Here is a 15,052-nt window from a genome sequence, read left to right as displayed (position 1 = left end):
GAAGACTCCGAAGAAACGCCAAGAGGAATGGTAATTGTCCGTAGGAGGATAGTGGTTTCCTTACATCGCCTGAGGTGGGTCGGATATGAACACTTCCTCGGGCGGCTCTGTTAATCAAGCGAGTACCGTCATACCTCGACCCGGACGTCCTCTCCTGCTGACTTCGCTGACTCCCAGAACTTGGAAGGTTCGCTAAGCGCAATGGTAATTGTCCGTAGATAGATAGTGGTTTAACTACATCGCCGGCAGAGGGACGGGGACAGCGGAGGTGGCAGCGTAGAGGACGGGCGTGGCGGGCCTTGGGCAGAGATGCAGGCCAGGATTTCGAAGGGGTGGACCTTTGAAGATAATGGAGGTGTCGAAAGACGGCGGTACCCAATACGCTCAACGGGGGGAACCGTTCTGGGGTTCGGGTCGACAGCTTGTGGCGTCTAGAGAGGCCATACAAGCAGCGCAGCACGCGAGGAGCGGGAAGAAAATCGTCTTTAATTTTTCAGCACTCCCCTTGCAGAGTAAACTTGTCCGTTTAAGGGCAACCAGACATTAGTTGCCGTTAAATTGTCTACCAGTGCACATTAAGTTATCATTTGCCACCGTGCACTGGTCTATTTGAATCAAAATTATTTCGCTGGCGAATACACGGGCAGCCGAGGTAAATTTGACAAGCCACAGTACAGTCATTTGTGCTGACAAAGATGCGTCACGAGAAATTCGCAGTTTACTTTCTAGTCGCCAAACTGTAATTTTCGCCGTCAATGAGGTAAGCGTTTACAGCAGATTATTAAACACATAATTACAGTACGTTTTACCATTTACGTAATATAAAACAGTAATTGATACAGTTCATGAAAGACGATGTCGGGTATCATCAGCATACCTTTTAACTGTAAACAATAGTTACTTATGAAAAGTTAAAAGCAAATGTTGAGCAACTGAATCCTTATGGCGAGTAAGTTGTGAACACAACAACCTTTAAAAAATTTGCGAGGTAGCAATTTAATTTCAGTACATGTATATTTCGCTATTTTTATAGCCATTTGTTCATATGTATTGATTAAAGTCCCTTCGTACGCATCTAAAAAAACGTGTTTGTATAAGAGTTCGAAAAAGTTGATGTCGTCTATCATTTTCCATGAATGTAAAGCGTGCGTGTTGCAAAAGACCGAGTGCTGTATCTAAATAAAGCCGTGCAATTCAGTACATTAAATATTTTAGGATGAAAAATTTTAATCGGAATAAATGCACACATTAAGAAAGAATTGTTCCATTGAGACTATAGAAATCATACGTTAATTTACGAATAAACATTTATTAGATGGTACGTTCATAAAAATATTGGTGACGGGTGGAGTAGAGGAGTTACGCGTCAATGTCAGTATATAAAAATGAAAAGGAAATTCATTCAATGAAGCATTTAATTTCAGGCTAAAATATTTAAAATTTTGTAATGTTGTTTGATCGAGAATTTAATACAATGCTCGTTGATGCCAATACATTTATTATTAGAATTATGGTGTGGTTCATTCTTTGTTAGACTCACAGACTTTTTCTTAGCGCCAACTTAGATATGCGTTGAATTTCTTTTTTCATCTTTGTAATCATTTATAAGAGGAGTTTATGTTAATTCTGTATAGAATAATGAGAGATTGTAAATCGATGGTATCTTCCTCCTTTTTTCAAAATCTCACCACTGTAGACAATTAAAAGTAAATTACATTGGTGTTCAAAAGTCGAACTTCACGTCCTGTTACTGTAAGTAATACAGTGGAAACCCTCTAAACCGGATCCTCTCTATACCGGAATCCTCTCTAAACCGGACAAATTGTCCGGTCCCATTTTTTCCGCTATAAAACCATGTGTAAAATATCTCCTCAAGACCGGAATCCCCTCAATTTCGCATACCGGTCATTCTTTTGATCAATATTGGGTCATTCCATACGTAATCGTACCTCTCTAAACCGTTCAGGGCCGGTCTATTGCACCTTAGACCTAGTGTCAAAAAGTTGTGAATAGCGGATTAATTAAAGACGCGTGAAATTAATGAAGGTGGTCGAAAAAATTACAAACTGTAAAAATCGCAAAACAATTTAAAAGTTATATTACACTAATTTCGATTCCCATAGGGTCCCATTATAAAACTGGCAACCTTTAAAGCATTTTTCTTGCCTTTTCGACGAATCAATTTTTCCGAACCTGGTATCATTTTAAAGATGGATCTGTCCTCTTCCAATAATTGCAATCAAAAACATACCGTCTCGCTTCTTCTAAGAAAGTAAATCGCTGTCGAATGAACACACCGTAGAAAAACGTGTTTCGGAATCCTAATTTCGACAAAAGCCCCACACAATAGAAAACACACCCTCAAAAGTTCATCTTTTAAGTTAGCTTCCAATACAAGGCATCAAAGTACTCCAGACACATACAGGATATTACAAATAACCACAAAAGACATGTTTCACATTGTTAAATGGCTTATATTCAAGAAAAGAAAAGGAACTCTTTAGAAATAGGCACTACTTTCGGACCACGGAGGGATACACAATGATTTAGTGTAATGTAACCTAAAGGTACTTGTCCTGTGATGTACATATCGATCAATAGAGGTGATAATACTGATTATAATAACTGATAACAAACATAGAGTTATTTAGTGTGTTTTGTTTTTGATGTAGGAAGCCGTGCTAAATTTTAATAATCGTTAATGCTATTTAATATTGTGTTGTTTATTACAATTGCTAATTAAGTGTCATATTACATGGTGATTTGCAGAGTTATTGAAGCAGTTGCATTAAGATATTCATTTAGATTTTCAAATTGGTAATTAAGATAACTAAGACTAAAAATGTCCGAACTTCCTTCCACATTAAGCTATGTCATTGACTTTCTGAAAGTTAGATAGTCAATGTCCTCTCATAACCGGAATCCTTTCTGTATTAAATACGGTTAAAGAGCGAACAACTGACTTGTATTCAGCGCTTTGATTACCTCGCATACTGTACACATGTGTATTCAAGGTTTATTTACATGTCGCAGCCGCGTCTTCACGACTAGGCTACATATAGATACGGACCTGCCCCTGTGACCTTCCAGGAGAAAAATATTAATTTTGAGCCAAAGTAGGTCAAATTCGCCAAATATATAATTTAGATCCAAATAGACCAGTGCACGGTGGCCAATGATACCTTAATGTGCACTGGTAGTAGCCCGGGGGGGGGGGGGTAACTTCACAAATTTTAGGGTAGAGGTGTCCCGCTGAAACTTCCGAAATGTGACCCATTTTTATACCGGAACTCTGATAAAGGAGACCCATTTTGATACAAGATTTTTTTTAAAGCATACCCATTTGTATACGATACCATTGAGAAAGTGGACCCATTTTAATACAAGAATTTTGATAAACTGGACTCATTTAACTACTAGAATTTGATAAAGTGGACACAGTCATGTATCTGCATCTTTCCCGTTACTGAAATTTACTGTTTGATACCAATGTATATACAAGAATGACATTTATCATACCAATTTTGATACTGATACTTTCACATCTATATGCATTTATATACAAGCAAATTTCTGATTCCAATACCCATATCTATACTTAGATGCTCAAAACCATACCCATATCTATAATTTCAGTCGAAAAACACACCCCTATTTAAACGGCACACCCCTATATACCCGTATATAGGAAGTTACCCCCGGGGGTACAGTAGTAGACAATTTCAAGACAAATTTTTGTCTAGACGCAGCTCCGCCAAGGGAGTGTAGCAAGCAGCTCTGCCTTTATGGCCACTCCCGTCGTCACCGGCCGTCGTCTTCATCCGAGACGGTTTCCCCAGTGCGTTGAGCACACTGAGTACCGCCGCACCGGGTCCCATCTCTAAGGCCACCCTCGATTTTTCTGTTACCATCACCCGCCCCTGATGACCTCCACACTGGTAAGCTCGCATTCCCGCTGTTCCCAGACCTCTTTAGACGGGACCTTGATCTGGCAGGTCCGGGCCAGCGAACTCTCGACGATAAACAGCGGTTGACAAGACCGCTGCATCTAGCAAAAGACAGCGAGCCTATAGCAGTGTAGAAGAAGTCCAGCTCGAGGGTTGGCGGACTCAGCTGGATTAGCAGAGCCGCCCGCAGAAGTTCCCCTCTATATAAGGAAATATGTACAGGTGAGAAAATCATACGTGAAGAGGCCGGTAGGACCTGTAAATAAACTCTGATTTAAAAAAAAAAGAGAGAAAATCTTCTGCGAGTGACGCTCGCCTCGGTCGCGACGCGCACGCTCCAGCTGCTGACCGAGATTATTACCTCGCATACGTTGTTGTGTTGTTGTTCAGAATTTATTTACAGGTCCCATGCCTCTTCACGAGGTCATTTTAGCTGGACCTGCCCCTATGACTTTTCAGTTTCAGCGGATAACCTCGCATGGGTGCCGGTCAACTCGTACCTAAGTCAACTCGCACGGTAGTCAACTCGCACGTTTTTTGGTCAACTCGCACGGCATTTCTGGTCGCATACGTTTTGTTTTTTTTTCATTATTTTTTATCGAGTGCACCGGGATTGTCTCCCATATGGCCATCGCCCCCAGAAAGACGTGTTAGTTGGTTACGGGGGATAGTGCATGATACAGGAGGCAACCCGTTCCAGAGGTGACCCTGGTTCTTTTAGTGCCCGGTGTATAGCACCTAGTACACTGCACCTCGGTTTAACGTCTCATGCGAAAGACGAGTTAGTAGGTTAGGTGCAGCGGGGGATCAAACCAGCGATCTCTGGATTGTGAAGCCAGTGTGTTACCACTAGACCACGGATCCGCTACTGGTCGCATACGTTTCAGGCAGCACCCTTTTATACCGGTGTCGTAGTAGAAACAGATCGGTCACGTGATGTAAACAAATTCATGTTGGAATGTGTCGGTCTGTTATATTTTGCATTTTTTCCGATAGTTCTAATAGATACCGCCGATGTAAAAATATATTTCGGATGTGGTCTTAATGAAATAGTTTATTTTGTTCATAACGTATTATCCATAATAGTATAATGACATTAATGTCTAAATTGTTCTTTAGGACGCGTATTAAGCCGCACTGTTCATACCACGAATATTTCGTACCAATAAAAATATATAATGTTAGCCCATTAATCTCGGTATTCATTAAGAACATTACTAGCAGGGATTGAAACTCCTTACTATTGGTTGCCTTCACGAGCAACTTTCTTTATTATTTTGGTTGCCCATATAAAGAATAACGAGCCCAGAAATATGTACATGTGTATATTATACATTATTTTTATAAAAAAATAGATAATTAAATAAAATTGCTGGCATTACACATGTTCAATGCATGATGTATTATTATGAGCCTGAATTGAATCATTTCCTATTCCTAAATAATGAATTTATTTAACTAGTCTAGATCCATGGTGGTCAATTGTTATTATTTATTTTTTTTGCACCAAATTGTTTTACGCTTTAAAAAACCAAGTTGCCCAGCCGAACTACCAACTTTTGAAATTGAGTTGCCCAGGTCGAAATCTACTTGCCCCGGGTTCACAGGAAACCACTAATTTCCATCCCTGACTAGTGTTTGCTTACCTGATCATATTATAAATAAGAATCTGTGTTCCATGTTGGCATTTAAGTGAAAAATCATGAGCTCCAATGGGGTATTGAACTGCTTTTCCAGAAGGAAGTGGCTAGTCGTATGGCCCCGTAGGGAAAATATCAAATGTAGGGCAACAGGCTAGCCATACGGCCCCGTACGACAAGACAATAGGCTAGCCGTACAGCTCTGTACGAATAGCCTTTCCTATGGTGATTGTCTAGCCATACGGCTGTTATTACACATAAATATTTTGATTAATTATTGATCTACGTGCAGATTCCGAAATTTCTAGCATTTAGACTATCTCTTGTAGTCGTTGTCACAGAATTTGCAGTCTGGTTTATGTTTCGTCGTGGTTGGAAATCCGATTCGTGCATAGTATATAAAGGGTATAAACAAGGGAGATATGAAAATGTTGATTTATTTCGCCAAACAACAATTACAGAAACCAATAGAAATCAAAGTTATGGAGTATATAAATACGCATTGTACATGCAAATATCAAATGTATACAATAAATATATAGTAACTAAATCTTAACTAAATCAATGAAAATTGCGACATTACAATGAGAAAAGATTATTACAAAACAAATAAAAGGAAACTTAACGTGAAAAGGATAAAACGATAAAAGAGAATGGGAAGCGTAAATTATTATTAGTATTATTAAACGAAAACAATTAAATACGATTTTATTGCTTTCAGATAATAGCACTGGACAAAAGCATATACAACATGAAGTTATATACCCTATTTACACAATATGAGGCACCATTTCACGGCATGTAATGTAGACTATCAGCAAATAATTTTTATCAGCCACTAAAATAATCTGCTTAAGTTAACAGAATGAAGGAATATCAATAATGCGAATGCTATCCTATTTACCTCTGATTTCACTGACCTGAAGTTTTTCCCTCCATGAATACAACTGTATGTAATTTCCGACGCTTTAAGATTTTCATTAAAAGTTTTTTTAGGGCATCTGCTTTTAGCAGCCTCGATTTCCTTGCACTACGTTTGTAAAACTGTACACAATTTGAACGCTGGTACAGTTGCCTATTTATGCGCCATAAGTGGAGAATTTTTCCCCAACAGTCAAAGACACGCTATTTTCAGTGAACTGATATATTGCTTGTATATTTATCAATTATCTAAAAGATAATTAAATTATTTGTGTAACTCAATTTCTGAGAACTACCTTTGACAGCTGCCGTCATTGAATTTCATAATATCAATGCCGCAACTTATTAAAAACAGTTTTTCACACCTTAATTAGGAACATCAACTAATTAAAGAATCAAATAAGCAACCGTATTACATGAAAGGAAGCAGTAACAGATAAAGAATTTTTAAACTTTTATGAACTAAACAAACTTATTACTGATTAACAGCACTGAATGACAATTCTATACTTTATAAGCCGTATGGCTAGACAATCTCAATAGGAAAAGCTAAAGGTACAGAGCCGTACGTCTAGCCAATTGTCTAGCTGTACGATTAGCCACTGCCTTTCCAAAATAATTGGACCAAATAAATTTTCTTGCCAGACATTATAATTTCACATGATTTTGCAATTAAACATTTCAGAGCCTCAAAAACTTCCAAAATCTGTGGTTCTGATTACTGTCACAGTTTTTTCTTGAAGCAATGTTCAGATGAACTCTATTTACCCTCAGGGGTCAAAAGTAATAGATTGATAGGTTACCCGAGCTTCTCAGTCCACTCAGGAAAATCCTATCAACAGTGATAAAAAAAGGTGCAAAAACCTAACACCTTAAGCCCTGAAGACATAAATATATACCGGTACATTATTGCTGTGCATGAGATGAGAATATTAGCAGAGTTAAAAACAGGATAAAAGCAAAAACATGTGAACTAATTTATACAAGGACGTTGCCCGCAATTGAAAATATGATATTGTAACTTGCATCTTTAAGAAAAGTTGCTCTTCTACGGGTTCTATTTGTGTGCCAGTACTTTTCATTTTCAATAATTTTCCAGATGTGGTTGGATCATTGTTTTCAGATGATTGCAAAATGTATAAGAATAAGATACTTTCCCAATTGAGGAAAAAGCTAGTTCAACAGCAAAGCTGTTGGAAGTGATATTATTTTACTACATGTACTGCATGAGTTCTTTAATCAACAACTGTCATCAATAAAGTGAAAGCTCATAAGAAATTCCACAAATGTGTGTCATCTATCTTTTATTAATATCTGTTACTTGTTTTTTTTTATAACTGTAGCCTTACACTACAAATGATTCTCCTTACTTTTGAAAGTGTTATTGCACACAACAAACTGACACCTGTGACTCTATCATAGTTGAAATATTCATATTGTAATAACAAATCAGAGTTAAAAAGTTGGGCTAGTTATTCGTGAGCTCTTGCAGGGGATTGCATTTTACTTGGACAAAAGTGACCTACCCTTCAAGGAAGTTAAAAAATGTATTGCAGAAAACCAAACTTTAAGGTTGTTATTGATAGGGAAGAGTTTTTCCACTGTGTTAATTTGGTGCAGGTAAATGGGACCATTCACAATTTGATTTTACCATTTTTTTCCATTTTGTGATAATATTAAGTAATTAACATTTTCAAATTATACTACCATTAAGCTATGTTTTCCGATATGACCAGTACCGGTGCTTGCCCACTGTGGTGAGCAAAAATTATGGATAGAGGAATGAAATATTGAATGAAGTATGCTTCAATGTAAAACTATGACTCTGAAAAAATGTTCTGAGGGGATGGGGCCTATATTATTTTACAACTATAGATAAAAGCCTTGTCATGGAGAATTTTTGTACTTTAGTGGGTAATGAAGCAATTTTTCCAATTAATGACTTTTCCCATAATGACTAGTCTTGCCTTTCATTATCATTTTGCCTAAAGAACCTTTTTATAGAAAAAACTTATATTTATTAAGTTGACAAATTCAGAGGCATTTTGTACAAAGTTCCTTGCCATTTTCAACAAACCAAGTTTCAGCCTTATTTAATTTAACATTTTAGGCTAAGTATAAGATGAATGTTTTAACAAATTAGAATATGTAATCATGATAATTAACAAAAAAAAAGATTTTCTTTTTGTCTTAACTTTACAAAAATGTGTTACCTAAAGGGCATAGTAACCTTTCGCTTACAGGTGAAAAGAAAACACTGATATTGCAAAAGCAAACTTTTATGAAGCAAAATCAATATATTCATATACAGACTTAGACATAAGAGAGTTATAATTTTACATTCAGCTTTTCAAAAAGCAACACTGTAAATTCTGTCAAAAACTATCAAAACTTACGAACAAAATTATACTTTGAATATAGGGTAAAACATGTAAGTCTAAAATTTCAAAACTTGAAGTTTTGAGACAAAAGTTAAGAAAGTAAGAAATTGTTGAAAATTTGTTTGTAGATGGAAATGCTTGTGATTATTTGGTGTTTAAGATAATAATATCTTAATGTCAGGTTTTGACAACATGCAGCAACCAAATTAATTTGAGTGGCTATCTATTTTGCTTAATTATTCTGCATTAGGTAATTTCGTGCGTGTTTTCTTCAAGAAAGTCGGTTGAGTCAAATTCTCAATCAACAGTGTGTCTGAGAACAACACTACATGCTTGATCTGGTTCTGGTGGAAGTACAATGTAATGGTGTCTGGTTGCAGAGTGATTGATCCAGAGATTTGATTAACATAGATGAACTCTGTGTAATATTTGGTTTGTCTAATAACATTTGCATGAAGTGGTTGTCCTCCATAATTTAGTCAAATATTCGTAATTTAATGGATATGTTTCCTTTGACACATTAAGGGACTTGTTTACAGATGTTTGTATTTTTGATAAATATCAGCAAAAAAAATACTGAAAAAGTATAATAATTGTAATGGATTAAAATAATTATAATAACAAGCAATAAGGATAAAATATAAACAAATTGCTTTCCCTGGAGCTCAAACCCGGAACCTCTCCAAGCAAAAGGTAACTGTCTTTACACCATGCAGACTCTTTTTTATCAATAAGAATATCCTAAAGGTAATTGTATTGTTATCATCATAAATTAGAATATTCAATTTACATAAAATAGTCAGCAAACATATGTTTAATGTTAATGATTAAAGAAATCTACTCATTATTTTTGTAAATTTAACATAAACATAACGTAATAATGTTACTTCACTAAGTCTGTGTAATTGAACAATTTTTATTGTATACAGCATTGAAAATATAATCGATCATTTAAACAATGAGAACTTTCTTTTTTGTAAATGAAATTCACCATTGAAATTATATATTCATTATGTAAATGACTTTTTGATTCTATTCTTTGAATGATCTTGGCATGCCTTTTTTAGCTTACCTGTCACGAAAAGACATGGTGAGCTTCTGTGACTGTGTGATGTCCGGCGTCCGTTTTCTTGATGAAATCTGGGTTAGGACGTCTCGGGTAACAAAACTAGGTCACTAGGTCAAGTAATAGAAAAACTGTCAACAATTTGTTCGTGTAAACAGTATTGGTCACAGTTTTCATCCAATCTTTATGAAATTTGGTAAGAATGTTTTTCTTGATGAAATCTCGGTTGGGATTGTATTTGGGTCATCTTGGGTCAAAAACTAAGTTAATAGGTCAAAAACAAGGTCACTACGTCAAATAATAGAAAAAACCTTGTGTAGACAATAGAGGTCGCAGTTTTTATCCAATCTTTATGAACTTTGGTCAGAATGTTTATCTTGATAAAATCTGGGTAGGGATTGTATTTGGGTCGATCATCTGGGGTCAAAAACTTGGTCACTAGGTCAAATAATAGAAAAACCTTGTGTAGACAATAGATGTCACAGTTTTCACTCAATCTTTATGAAATTTTGTCAGAATGTTTGTCTTAATGAAAGCTGGGTTGGGATTGTATTTGGGTCATCTGGGGTCAAAAACTAGGTCACTAGGTCAAATAATAGAAAAACATTGTGTAGACTATAGAGGTCACAGTTTTCATCCAATCTTTATGAATTTGGTCAGAATGTTTATCTTGATGAAATCTGGGTTTAGAATTTATTTGGTCATCTGGGGTTAAAACCTAGGTCACTAGGCTAAATAAAAGAAAAACCTTGTGTAGAAAATAGAGGTCACAGTTTTCATCCAATCTTTATGAAATTTGGTCAGAATGTTTATCTTGATAAAATCTGGATTGGGATTGTATTTGGAACATCTGGGGTCAGAAACTAGGTCACTAGGTCAAATAATAGAAAACCCTTGTGTAGACAATAGAGGAAACAGTTTTCTTCAGATCTTAATTAAATATTGTCAGAATGTTTGTCTTGTTAAAATCTGTGTTGGGACTGAATTTGGGTCATCTAGGGTCAAAAACTAGGTCACTAGGTCAAATTTATATTTAAAAAAACTTTGTAGACAGTAGAGGTCACAGTTTTCATCCAAACTTAATTAAATTTGGCCAGAATGTTAATCTTGATGAAATCTGGGTTGGGATTGTATTTGGGTCATCTGTGGTCAAAAACTAGGTCACTAGGTCAAATCATAGAAAAACCTTGTGTAGACAATTGAGGTCATAGTTTTCATCTGATCTCAATGAAGTATGTTTAGAATGTTTATCTTGATAATATCTGATTTGGGATCGTATATGGGTCATCTGGGGTCAAAAATTAGGTCACCGGGCCAATTCTAGTAAAACCTTGTGTAGATGAAAGAAGTCACAGTTTTCATCACGTCTAAATGACATTTTGTCAGAATGTATTAATTAATGAAATTTTCTTGGAATTGTATATGGGTCTGATAGAATTTAAGTTGATGTAGCAAGGTTAGTCAGGTGAGCGATTCAGGGCCATCATGGCCCGCTTGTTTTGTTTTTTTACCCACTTTTTGTATACAGCGTTTTGTTTTGTACTTCTCAAATACATGTACCATGTCTTTGCTATCTCAAACACATACCATGTATAGGCTATAAATTTTCAATAGGCTGTTTAATGCCTAATAAATGTTATGTTATGTTATCTTATGGAGGAAGTATAAAAGCTAAAATTGTAATACCATTTTTTGCTTAATTAAAGATCAAGCGTGTTAAAAACAGTTTATTATTTTTGTTTAAACATTTTCATAGTCAAAAGCATGAATGTGCTTGTACAATAATTACAAATGTGCTTGTACAAATATGATACATAAATTCCCTTTCAAATGTATGACAAGTTGTTTTTCGAAAAAAATCATTTCTCCAAACTGTCAACAAGTCCTCCTTTAATAGGATTTTACATCAGTCATAATTAATATAAAAATTTTAAAGGATTTATTAGACAAATATTTATTTTATTTTTATTTTAAATTCAATCTTTCAAACTAAGGCGAATCACATTGTGTATCAAACTCTGCTCCAGAAGAATGTTACCAAAAAATGCATGTTTAATAAATATTGCAACTTTTTAGCTCACCTGAGCACAATGTGCTCATGGTGAGCTTTTGTGATCGACTTTTGTCTGTCGTCCGTCGTGCGTTGTCCGTCCTGCACCGTCAACATTTGCCTTGTGAACACTCTAGAGGCCACATTTATTGTCTGAAATTTGTTCAGAACATTTGTCCCATTGATACCTCGACTGAGTTTGAAACTGGGTCATGCTGGATCAAAAACTAGGTCACTTGGTCAAAAAAAGAAAAACCTTGTGAACACTGTAGAAGTCACATTTGATGCCCAATCTTCATGTAACTTTGTCAAAATGTTTGTCTAAATGATATGTTGGTTGAGTTCAAAAATGGTTCCAGTCCGTTGGAAAACATGGCCCTCAGCGGGCGGGGCAGTATTCCTTATATGGCTTTACCGAAACCTTGTGAACACTATAAAAGTCACAATTTTTGCCCAATCATCACGAAACTTAATCAAAACATTGGTTTCATTGATATCTCGGACGAGTTCGAAAATGGTCCAGATCGGTGAAAAAACATGGCCGCCAGGGGGCAGGGCAGTTTTCCTTATATGGCTATAGTAAAACCTTGTTAACACTCTAGAGGCCACATTTATTGTCCAATCTTCATGACATTTGGTCAGAAGATTGGTCTGTATGATTTCTTGGATGAGTTCGAAGCATTTTTCCTTAAATGGCTATATATGGCTATAGTAAAACCTTGTGAACACTCTAGAGGCCACATTTATTGTCCAATCTTCATGAAACTTGGTCAGAAGATTCATCCCAATAATATCTTGGATGAGTTCGAAAATGATGCCGGTTGGGTGAAAAACATGGCCGCCAGGGGGTGAGGCATTTTCCTTATATGGCTATAGTAACACCTTGTTAACACTCTAGAGGCCACATTTATTGTCCAATCTTAATGAACTATGGTCAGAGGATTTGTCTTAATGATATCTTGGATGAGTTCGAAAATGGTTACGTTTGCTTGAAAAACAGGGCTGCCAAGGGGCGGGGCATTTAACCTTATATGGCTATATAAGGCTATAGTAAAATCTTGTTAACACTCTAGAGGCCACATTTATAGTACGATCTTCATGAAACTCGGTCAGAAGATTCATCCCAGTAATATCTTGGACGAGTTCAAAAATGATGCTGGTTGGTTGAAAAACATGGCCACCACGGGGACGGGGCTATTTTCCTAATATGGCTTTATATAAGTAAAACCTTTTGAACACTCTAGAGGTCACATTTATTTTCCGATCATCATGAAACTTGGTCAGAAGATTTGTCCCAATGATATCTTGGATGAGTTTGAAAATGGTTTTGGTTGCTTTAAAAACTTGGCCACCAGGGGCGGGGCATTTTTCCTTATATGGCCATTTATGGCTATTGTAAAACCATGTTAATACTCTAGAGGCCACATTTTTTGTCTAATCCTCATGACATTTGGTCAGAAGATTGGTCTCAATGATAATATTATCTTGGATGAGTTCGAAAATAATTATGTTTGCTTGAAAAAAATGGTTTCCAAGGGGCGGGGCATTTTTCCTTATATGGCTATAGTAAAATCTTGTTAACACTCTAGAGGCCACATTTACTGTCCGATTTTCATGAAACTTGGTCAGAAGATTTATCCCGATAATATCTTAAAAGAGTTAAAAATGATGCCGGTTGGTTGAAAAACATGGCTGCCAGGGAGCGGGGGGCGATCTTCGTGAAATTGGTCAGAAGATTTGTCCCAATAATATCTTGTTATCTCAGGTGAGCGACTTTGGGCCTTTCAGGCCCTCTTGTTCAATGTATTTGGTAGTTAGAGTTATTCTGTGTTGGGGCTATATAGATAATATCAGATCTGCTCTTAGTCTCAAATATTACAGATAAATGAAAATCCATTACTTCATAATGCGGTGTTTAACAAGGGTTGTTAAATATACATGTTTTTCATAAAATGTGCCTATTATACTGGGTATGTTTCCTTATTTTTAAACTCTTGTTTGCAGTGAACATGACTTACAGCAGCAGTAATTGAAAGAACAATAAGTACATGACAAAAAATGTACATTACAAACACCATTTTCAGGTCATACAAAGGTGATTCCCATGTCAAGGTCACAACATTGGTTGTTGCTAGGTGATGTAACCCCTTGGAAACTGTTGTAACCATGGTGAGACAGCTTGCCTTGTTGGCTGCAGGGTGTCAGCCCTGGAATAGAGGTGTGTGTGCGGCGAGTGGAGACAGATTTGCATACTGCGCAACACTGGCCATTTATGTATATCAGGTAAACCAGTCCTTGTTCATGGATTAATTAAATTAACTTACTACCCTACGAGCAATAACTCTGTATCTGCAGTACAAGTTATAGTTTCTTTAATTGAAATTATACAAATCAAAAAAGATGTATAAATTATAACAATGATTTTGCTTTTTATACCCCACCCCTTGGAAGAAGGTGACATAAAGCAATTGCACTGCCCACATGTATGTATGTCTGAGTGTAAGGATAAGGATGTCAGTCTCAACCATGACTTTGTCATATATTGATTGATTTTAAAATAACTTTGTAAGCAATCTTAAGGCAAAGCCTCTTTTGCATCAAAGGTCATGGTCACACTCAATTTTCAAATTTTGCCATAAAATAACTTGAACATTCTTGTCTCAGCCATAAGTTTGCTATATATTTATGGATTTCAAAGTAACTTGACACAATTAAACGTAAGCCATCATAATACAATGTGTGGGGAGTAACACGCATCCCCCTTTCTCAATGGCTAAGGTCACATTTTGCGGTCAAAAGTAAAATTTGGGGATAAAATGCCTTGAAAATTCATATTATGGTGGATACAAAGTAATTTGGCACAAGTGTAAAGCATCATACGACAAGGGGTAATGTAGAACATCTGCCTTTCCACTTCAATCATGAGGGTCACTCTTAGAGATCAAAGGATAAATTTTCTATAAAACAGCTAATGTCTGGATTCTATCGTTGTCATTAATCATGCAATTTAAATAAACGACTGCATTTCGCTTGTAACAGTACCTGTC

At 36.2% G+C, this 15,052-nt stretch overlaps 1 protein-coding gene across 2 annotated transcripts in view; it reads left to right on the top strand.

Annotated features, from left to right (window-relative positions):
• Positions 1-4,879: 4,879 nt before the first annotated feature.
• The window catches only part of LOC127875989 (WD repeat-containing protein 17-like), a 245,600-nt gene continuing 235,427 nt past the window's right edge, over positions 4,880-15,052 (top strand). Inside the window, exons 1-2 of one of the 2 annotated variants that reach the window (XM_052420800.1) lie at positions 4,880-4,913; positions 14,141-14,288. In XM_052420800.1, coding sequence (XP_052276760.1) covers positions 14,172-14,288 — 117 coding nt within the window. In that variant the 5' untranslated portion in view covers positions 4,880-4,913; positions 14,141-14,171. The remainder of the gene's footprint in view (positions 4,914-14,140; positions 14,289-15,052) is intronic. The other variant, XM_052420798.1, reaches the window with a different exon arrangement.

Source organism: Dreissena polymorpha, chromosome 4, assembly GCF_020536995.1.
Source record: "Dreissena polymorpha isolate Duluth1 chromosome 4, UMN_Dpol_1.0, whole genome shotgun sequence".
Classification (NCBI taxonomy): Eukaryota; Metazoa; Mollusca; class Bivalvia; order Myida; family Dreissenidae; genus Dreissena; species Dreissena polymorpha.
Note: the sequence above shows the minus strand (reverse complement) of the source record. Positions and strands in the feature narration are given on the sequence as shown.